Genomic DNA, 9555 nt, shown 5'->3' on the forward strand with positions numbered 1-9555 from the left:
ATCATGGCAGTTAGATATGTGATTTTGAATTGAGATAGAATTTGCTTTTTGACATTGGAGAGAAAAGTTCTTTGAAAACCCCTTTTTGGGAAAGCTAAAGCCTAAACATTGCTGTCAAAAACTTTTAACTATTTGTATATACACTTTCGGTTGCTACAAAGAATATATCCATCAGAAGTAATCTCCGATAGTGCTTCTAAAGAACAATAAGAACAAGAGAATGGGAAATTAATATATATAATTTAACTCAATCAACTAAGGCTGCGTTTGGTGTGTATTCTAGGTCGATTTTGCATACTTGAATGATAAAAACAACTATTTTTATCATCCAAGAATGCGAAATCAACCTAAAATGCATACCAAACGCAGCCTAAGTTTATTGTATGTTTGCTATTACATGAGATACATAATTCATGTTTAATTTCAATATCTCCATTGTTTTCTGCCAAACCTCCAAGCATGAATCCGTATCAGCTACATGGGGTGAAATTCTAGCTGGCTTACAGTTACAAGAGTAATATCCAAAACCCTTGACCAGATTGCACACCACATCATCACTTGTTGCACAGAAGAGAACACTTCTAGCCCCTTTTAATCCAAAGTAGCAAGTGATTAGATAGATAGATAGATAAATGGTTCTCAAAATTGTTAAGATAAAGAGAAGAGGAGAATTGTTTATAGTCATTAATTGATTACCTTCAGCAGGATCAAACATCCAAAATGCTTTTTTCTGAAAACCTGGAACCTGAAGAGATGTTTAAGAAGGAATTAATTAGCTAGAAAGAAAAGAAAAAAAACCACCATATATGAAATTAGTTCAAATTTATTTATATTTAAACAATGTACAATTACTCTAATTATTTTTTAAGGGAAAAAGTTCTCTGTTCGGGAGTGTGGCCTATGCCGGCACTCCCATGAGTCTATCTCTCTCTTCCCCATTTGAAAAGATGCCGCTGCCCCTTTGTTTAAGGAGGAGAGAGATAGACACATGGGAGTGCTGGCATAGAGCACACTCCCGGACAGAAAACTGCTTCCCTTATTTTAATTACCAAGTTGGTGGTGACAACTCCTGGATGTACAGCTAGGCATTTAATGGAAGTCTTCCTTTGCTCTAGAAGCTTGTTGGCTAAGATCTTAAGAAACATAAGCTGTCCAAGGGTAACAAGCAATATAATGAGTCAGACAAAATTGACAAAAAAAAAATTGCTAAAAGCTGGTTATTCAAAAAAATCTTGACTCTTAAGAAACTATTTAAAATTGATTTTTCTCTATGGAATGATTGCACATTGAGTCAACATCTCACATCTGTTGTAAAAATGGCCTAAACTTGATGTGAAAGCACACCAAACTCTAATTAGAATAATTTAATTAGAAAGAGATGAATACAATCTAATGGATCCTTTGCTTATGTGATTAATGACAGTCACAAGTAAAACAAGAGGGTTGTGCCTGTACATGAGCTAGTTTGCTGGCCCCATAGGCTTTGAAGCTGCTGAATTTATGTTCTTCAATCCTGCTATTCCAATATTTGGGCTCCACTACTGCACAATGATGAACCTACATATACAATATAGAGAAAAATCCAATTAATTTTCCCTCTTATCATGATTATTTCTATGTCAAATGACTATTAACAATAATGAAAAGTCATTTACCCCATCATTTAGGTGTGCTAAATAGAGCCAATTAATAGATAGTTGATGAGATGAGCACCAAATTAAAGTGGCAAAATTCACCTTTGACTTTCAAAAGAGGTTACCTAAATCCAATGAAATATTCATAGAAGATCCAGATGGATGTAGTTATCAACTAATCAACCTAGGATTCCATGTAAACCCTTGATGCTTTAGATTTAATTCCATAGTTCAAAACTAAAACATGAATGAAATGGATAACATTTACCACAGAATTAACATTGATAATTCGAGAAGTCGGCGCTCTGAGTAGGGACGGTAAGAGGAGGAGAGTCAGTAGAGCCGGCGCGATGTGGTTCACTTGAATGTGTTGCTCAAGCCCTTCATCAGAAACTCTTTGTGGTTCTGTCAAAAGAAATTAAAGGGGAAAATGTAATTAGAGGGACAAATTAATCTCTAAACTTCAAGTCAATGATAAATGAAGAAGATAGAAAGTTGTTCTTCTATGAAATGGGCCTTAACTTTGTTTAAGTACAGAAGCTGGGGGGGGATACAGAAGTACACAAAATTTCTTTCATAAACAAATCTGTTCTTGTAAGGATCCTAACTTTATAGTAATAAAATGTCGTATAAGGCCAAAATTTTGACGTATAACCCATGTCATGAAATTTGAAAATACTAAAAACCATGCTACGTTGGAACAATTGAAGCTTTTATCCCTTTTACCTCCCATGAGGTAGATGCCGGCGTTGTTGATTAAGATATGTAAGGGTTCTGCACGTTTCTCCCAATCCGTCGCAAATTGCTGGACTGAAGAGAGGGAAAGAAGATCCAACTCCATCACCTATATATGTAACTAAGAACATGTTATCCACAACACCATCCACAGAACACACACATACACAAACAAAAGTTAGTGTCGATAACCAAGGTTCATCTTTACCTCCACATCAAGAATTCTGCTATTATGTGCATCTTTTTTCCACTGACATACAATATTGTTTGCAGCTTTGGTGTTTCTGCAAGCCATGATGACATGAGCCCCTGCCTTGGCAAGTTCCCTGTTGTTTTGAAGTCATGAAATTAGCAAAACAAAAAAGAGTGATTTGTATACTGTGAGGGAACTCAGTTCAATTTAGCTTTGACCCTTAATGGTTACTTTTCTTGCTCTGTACTTGGGTGAAGTTGGTGAAGCACCAAAAGAGTTCCCATGAATTGTGTGTTGTGAGAGACAGAGAGAGAGGAGTTACCATGCTGTCTGAAGTCCAATACCACTTGTTGCACCGGTGACAATAACAGAGAGACCAGACAAGTTGTTGGGTAGAAGATGAGAAGAAGGAGGGAGATGATAAGTTAGGAGCTTTTGGCAAAATATCTCCTTCACCATCTCCCACAAGGTCCTTACCCATCCCCATCTCTCCATCATCTCTCTCTTTGATCTCTCTGTCTCTGTCTCTGTCTCTCTCTCTCTCTCTCTCTCTCTAGACTTCCATTTTCAAAATCTTTACATTAAACTGCTACAGAAACTATGGCCAGCCAAAGCATACATTGCCCCTTTAATGCCCTTGAAGCTACTTAAGTACCCCTTTAATACAAGAGAGCCTTTACTACTAGAGTCCAGACTAGAAGGTCTCTTAGGATTGCTTAATCCCCTCCAGTTCCCTGCCCTGCCCAGTTCCCAAGTGCCCCTAAAAAAAGGGGGGGAGGGCAATGACCGCCCTACCTCTGCCCGGGTGGGGTCCACCCCCCTTATTAGAGGCACTAGGGAATTGGGCTGGGCAGAGAATTGGAGGAGATAACTTTCCATGATCTATCATGATAGAACAAACAAGCCCATTTCAATATCAAAGTTTAAAGTCTATTGGATGTTTCTTTACATGCCAAAACAAAAAAAAATATTAAAAAAAGGGCATAGACTTCGATGTTTAAGAATTTGTTTAGAGATTAATTGCATAACAATGCAAACATAGCTGGCATATGGCATGGGAAGGTTGGGTTTGAAAGCAATTTAGGGGTTATAGGCATAAATGCTGATAGACATGAGAATATACAGGGGAAACTGATCCAGACCTTACAAGGACAATTATAAGTAAGATTGCAGGTTTCACGTGAAGAATAATAAATAGAAATGGAGGAGTTTCAGGAGAAATGGAATTCATTTTATAATCTATCTGGGTATTTATATATTCAGTGATATCTAATTTCTAATCCTGATTTAGAATTCATTTAGTGCAAAATCTGTTTTAGAGGGATTGGGTTCAAACATGATTAACTTTTAATATAAATGAGCATGTGACATGTTTTGTGAAGTGTGGCATTGGTTGGAATTGATTAATCACATCTTTCTGGAAGAGTTTTCAACATGGAGACAAGGTTTTAGTCAATTAATAGTTTTAATGGAAATTTCTTTTACTCTCCTTGGGCTACATTTCAATGTTTTTAACTCATTACAGAAACAGTAAGATTAGCAAGATTTACCAGCTAAGGGGGCAGTGATTCTTTCTCAAATATGAAAACACTTCCAAGAAATTTGATCTATTGCAAATTGAAGAGGGTGGGATCCCCAACAAATCCCAAGCTCCAGAATTCTCTCTTCTTTTCTTGAAATTTCATGAAGATTGATGTGTGGGTGGGGAGAGACAGAGACACCAAAAGGCCCAAAAGAAGACACATCTCTCCTGATATGTGGGTGCAGGTTATATAGCTTATGTTAGGTGTGTCCCCCCCCCCTGCTTGTCATTAAAATACAGAACAGCTTTGAATGAAAACAGACTCTCTAAAAAATAGACAAGACAAAGAAAAGTGACTTTACAAGAAAAGTATTTCTGGTACTTGGATCCCAACCCAGTTGGGATCTTTAATCCTAGTTTTTTTTCTGTTTAATCAGCATATTAAATCCAATTATAATGTATTAATTTGTTAATTAATATTGTTCTTTGTGTGGTTAGCTCAAGTATTTCAGCATTCCAAGGGAAAGAATTGTTTTTATAGAACTACTATTCTTGCCATGGAGGAACTTCCACCTTGCAGGCCTCAACACTCCTGTCTGGTGAGTGCTACAACACTTTAATTATGATCTTAGATGTCAAAAGTAACCATTGGATCTATCACATTCCTTTGGGTGGGAATTGAAGATATAATTATATGATGATGGTTCAAGAAATCTTCTTCTCCCCTGTTTCTTATTTGTCTTTTAAGTGTTTGGATTTTTACCCAAAAAACAAAAACAAATTAAGTGTTGGGGAAACTTGAGAGGAAAACACTGTTTGTAGACACATACAAAAAAGGAAAATAGCCTGGGCACAGCTGTTCTTTTTTTTTTTTTTTGTTTATAATGTATGAAATGTTATCTGTTTAAAGGGGTTGGAAAGAAGAAATCTTCTTCTCCCCTGTTTCTTATTTGTCTTTTAAGTGTTGGGATTTTTACCCAAAAAACAAAAACAAATTAAGTGTTGGGAAACTTGAAAGGAAAACACTGTTTGTAGACACATACAAAAAAGAAAAATAGCCTGGGCACAGCTGTCTTTTTTTTTTGTTTATAATGTATGAAATGTTATCTGTTTAAAGGGGTTGGAAAGAAAAAAATTTCCGTTGCCGGGACTTGAACCCGGGTCTCTCGGGTGAGAGCCGAGTATCCTAACCAACTAGACTACAACGGATTGGATGTTACTTAATAGGTGTAACATTAAAATTAGACTTTTTTTACCCTGCATCCAAAATAAGAGTGTTAAGATGGAATCGGAACCCACCGTTTACGATCAAACCGAATATCACTACAGAAAAACGATTCAGTTTTAATTTTATAGGTTTTCTTCCTAGTTCCTTTTAATAATTAATTTAACAAACAAAAATTATTGCATCATATTTGAAACATAAAATATGCAAAAACTATATATTATAATTCATCAAAAAAAAAAAACTATATATTATATTTGTTCAAGTACAAATTAAAAATGATGGATGATTCTAAAATAGATTAACAAAACCCTACTTGCTCATAGAAGAAATAGTTTGTTTATCATATGTGAGAGTGAGAGAAGAAAAAAAATGGGAAAAAAAATTAAGAATAGGAAAGAAAAATTAGGATGGGTGAAGATTAGAAGTGTTTTTTTTTAATCACATAGGCATGGGAAATATGATGAGTGTGGGAGACCAGGAGAAAATGGGGAAACATGGGAATATAAAGACTTTGAAAATCGAGGTTGTCTACTGTTTTCCAAACAACACTACACAAACCGCATGTAAACCAATTATGAATCGGATATCGAAAACCAAATAGAAACCGGTAAAACCGAACTGTATGCAAAACGATTCTAATTTTATATGATTCCTATCCGGTTCGGTTTTGATTTCAACTTATCAAAATGTAAACTGCATCGCAACCGAACCGAATAACCAGAACTACACCGATTGACACCCTTAATCCAAAATAGTAATCTAGTATCAACATGACTTCACTTTTTTATTTTATGTAGAAATTAACATGACTTAACTAAGTCTAAATTAATAAATACCATGAGTTTGTTCCCCAATTAAGTTTTCATGCTTTGCAACCAGATCATTTGGATTGTCGTATCTAGATCAGGATTGGCTAACATTGTCCTCCTTATATGGATCATGCCACTGATTTCCCATATCTCCCCTTAAAAATTGGTCTGTATCAAGTCGGATCGCTTGATTTATCAACCTTTGATACCATTTCTAAAACCTTGCCTGAGGTGAGATACCTAATGTTCATCTGCCATGCATCTAAATATTTTAAATGTTTTTGTTGTTGACTAGAGCATAAGTAAAGGGAACAACTTGTCACCAAAGTGGTGAATTAAGAAGTGTCATTGGTTTTATACCCAAAGGTTATTTAATACAAAGGTCAAAAAAAGTTTTCAAAAAATTGAAAGTTATTTAATGCAGTATTTAAAAAAATGGAAAACGTTTGATAAAACGCCAGCTCAAAAGTGAAAGTGCACACCCCTCCTTACATATCACTGCTCATGTGAGGGGGAGACATGTCATACATGCCATGTCCCCTTTGTCTGAATCCCAAGGGTATTGGCCCAAAACTGCACTCCAACAGTGTAGGGAACCTTCTCCCTTAAAATACAAATGTGTTATACTGAAAGGGCAAAAAAAATAAGTTTATAATCATTTTGTAACCAACCTTAGTTACAACAAAATTTTCCCATATATGGCTCTATTTGGTTGCAAGGGAAATTAAAGGGAAAAAAAATAAAATTTTCAAACCTAAAAAAGAAACTTTTATAATCATTATCCTACATGATTATATCACTAACTCCAAATCATTCCATATTTGGTTAAAGATCTTTGCATTCAAATCCTTTGATTTGTAAAGTATAATAAAAATTACATCTAAAAAGCATCATTACTAAATATGATAAGTAATTGATACAGTAATGTTGGATAATGATTATTAAAGTTTTGTTTTGTTATTTTAAGTTTAAAAATCCACTTCCTCTTTTTACCATCAAAAAAATAAAAAAAATTCACTTTCCTTCCCATTAATTCTCCTTGCAATCAAATGAAACCATAAGTAAAAGGTAAAGCTATTTGTAACCAACCGGTTACAACTTATTGTTATAACCGGAATTATTTATCATTCCTACATCATTTACCAACATTGTAAGTTAAGATGTTTTTTCTTTACCAACAAAAAAAAAAGTTAAGATGTTTTTTTATAATTTCACCATTTTCCCTTTCTCCCTCTCGTTCTCCCTTTTCTCCATCTCCGACTTCCCCTACCTGTCCCTCTTCCGTCCCTCGCCATCTTGGGCTCCCTGGGCCCACCCCAATCCGGCTACCACGTGCACCTTACCAGATTGTACCAAGTGAGCCTCCACCACCATCTTCATCGTTGTTGGTGTTGGATCTGAACCTTTTGTGGTAGGTCTCAACGATTTTCAATCTTGTCGATAAAGTATGGTGAAACCTATGGGGAAGGAGGGTGGGAGTTCCTCTATTGGGTGTTTCAGAGTGTGAGCAATGGTTTCAATTTGTTTCCGGATTGCGGAATTAATGCTTTATTATGTTGTCCTGAATGGGGTTTCTTCTAATTCGGGAGATCCGTGGATGGATATCACATCAAGATATAAGTAGATATGCTTCGTAAAACCTAAAAGGAGTCTAAATTGACTTGATTTTTCATCCATTCTAGGCTTTCGGTTTTGCATATCAACAACTGGGCATGTTTAGAGCTGCAAAAAGGTTAAGATCTTGCTCATTGTTGTTTAGGGAAATGTGTTTTAAAAGTTTTGTCAAGTATACCTTATCAGCAAATTTCACATTATTTGAGATCTTGAAATGGAAATCATTCCCATGGTTGGTTCCAACCCTAGGGTGGTCGCACGGTTGTCTGACAGATGCTGATAAAGAAGAAGAAGAAGAAGAAGAAGAGATCTTTGTATTCCCCGAATTACCTGTGGTGGACAGAGAAATAAGAAAGCTGGCGAGCTGCCTACTAAGCGAGATGGGCTGCTTCACCTTCTTTAGATTGTCACAGATCTCTCTCTTTCTTCCTCCCTTCCCTCGCTTTCTAGAATTTCACAGTTTCAGGGTGTCTTACAGTGAGGTTCGAGATGTTTTCAAGTTGACGATGGAATCATGAAGGGAAAAAAACGATACAAACAAAAAAACAGTTAGATGTAAATTTGCATTATATACCCTTTATCCAAGTAAAAACACATTATGTTTGAGGACAAAGAAAGTTCGGTTATAAATTCTGTTTGTAATCTTCTACACACCTGTAAATAAAATGTATTATTTTTACCAAAAAAAATGGGTATTTGTCAAATGCCCCCTGAAAATGCTTATTTATCCAAATGTCTTTTTATAATTTTTTTAATTGCAAATTTTTCCTTACTTTCAAAACTTTTTTTTGATAAAAAACCCACCAAAATTTAAAAATAAAATGACTAAAATGCCCTCATCTTCTCCAAATGGTGTAGGGTTTGAAACTGAAAATCAAACCCTAAACCATTTGGAGAAGATGAACCCTAAAATCAAACCTCGTTCCATTGAGAACCACCTCTTCAGGATAACAGTAATCTTCGAAGCGTTACTATCCCACTAATAAGGACGTTGAATTATATCCTTCTCCTCTGTTTTTCAAATTCTAAAATTGCTAAATGATCCAATCTGAAACGCATAAATACAATAATAACAAGTTATAGCTCCACTTTTGATCTACAGATCAAAATGCAATGTAGAAATGGCACAAATTTGCTTCCAGAAAAAAGAGGAGTTTATTTCCTTTGTTTGACTTTAAGGGCTCGAAATTGTTCGAAAGTGAAAATTTTCTCCCTCTCTCTCTCTGTGTGTTTCGTTTTTCCTTCCTCGATACTCGAGCTAAGGGTGGCCAGAGGTTGCAGCGGTGGTGGGGGTTGGGGTGCATAATGGAGAGTTTGATGGGGTACAACGGTGGGTGGTCGATGGGTCCATTAGGCTGCATAGAGATGGTCGGAGGTTGTGGTGGGGCGGTGTGCTTGGGTTACAAAGGGGTGTTTCCAAGTGGCAGAACTCGTGTCGCAAGACATGGCTGCAATGGGTTCGCCGTGTCTCATCATCAATGGGGAAGTAAGTACTCAAATCAAAACCTCCACACAGTCGCCATGACTAACTAATATAATCTGGTAGTACCAGAAGGAACCTCTATTTCTGCATCACTGGTTGCTCACAAGATGGAAACCCAGCTCCTAAGTTTTTCCCTTTCACTTCCTCCTCGTCAATGAGAAGTCTTCACCTACAGCCTTTCGTTTGCATACACAAACTGTCCTGTCGGTCGTCATTTTCTTCTTGTGCCTCTACTTAATTGCATACCTTAGATTTGGTTATTTGATGTTCCATTGCCTAATCCAGTGTTGAGCTATCTGGATCGAAGAATTGAAACAGTAACAGGTGAAATATGCAG

The 9555-nt window shown here is 36.2% G+C and overlaps 1 protein-coding gene and 1 non-coding gene across 2 annotated transcripts; both read right to left on the minus strand.

The window, feature by feature from the left end:
- Positions 1-372: 372 nt before the first annotated feature.
- Positions 373-3127, minus strand: LOC122640680 (dehydrogenase/reductase SDR family member FEY-like). The gene is made up of 8 exons (XM_043833907.1): positions 2885-3127; positions 2578-2695; positions 2361-2478; positions 1903-2039; positions 1456-1557; positions 1050-1148; positions 697-745; positions 373-588 (listed from the first exon to the last, which is right to left on the minus strand). The coding sequence occupies exons 1-8, from the start codon at positions 3058-3060 to the stop codon at positions 377-379; spliced, it is 1011 nt and encodes a 336-aa protein (XP_043689842.1). The 5' UTR covers positions 3061-3127; the 3' UTR covers positions 373-376.
- Positions 3128-5220: 2093 nt separating this feature from the next.
- Positions 5221-5293, minus strand: TRNAE-CUC. The gene has a single exon. It is a non-coding gene; the product is annotated as a tRNA-Glu (tRNA).
- Positions 5294-9555: the final 4262 nt, after the last annotated feature.

Source organism: Telopea speciosissima, chromosome 9 (genome assembly GCF_018873765.1).
Source record: "Telopea speciosissima isolate NSW1024214 ecotype Mountain lineage chromosome 9, Tspe_v1, whole genome shotgun sequence".
Classification (NCBI taxonomy): Eukaryota; Viridiplantae; Streptophyta; class Magnoliopsida; order Proteales; family Proteaceae; genus Telopea; species Telopea speciosissima.

What these genes read in the sequence shown, in the direction of transcription:
- LOC122640680 (XM_043833907.1), bottom strand. Translation starts at nt 3,060, where the DNA reads ATGATGGAGAGATGGGGATGGGTAAGGACCTTGTGGGAGATGGTGAAG. An exon ending in TTATCAATGTTAATTCTGTG is followed by an intron (nt 1,558 to 1,902) that starts GTAAATGTTATC and finishes TTGTATATGTAG; the next exon opens with GTTCATCATTGTGCAGTAGT. An exon ending in GGGCCAGCAAACTAGCTCAT is followed by an intron (nt 1,149 to 1,455) that starts GTACAGGCACAA and finishes ACCCTTGGACAG; the next exon opens with CTTATGTTTCTTAAGATCTT.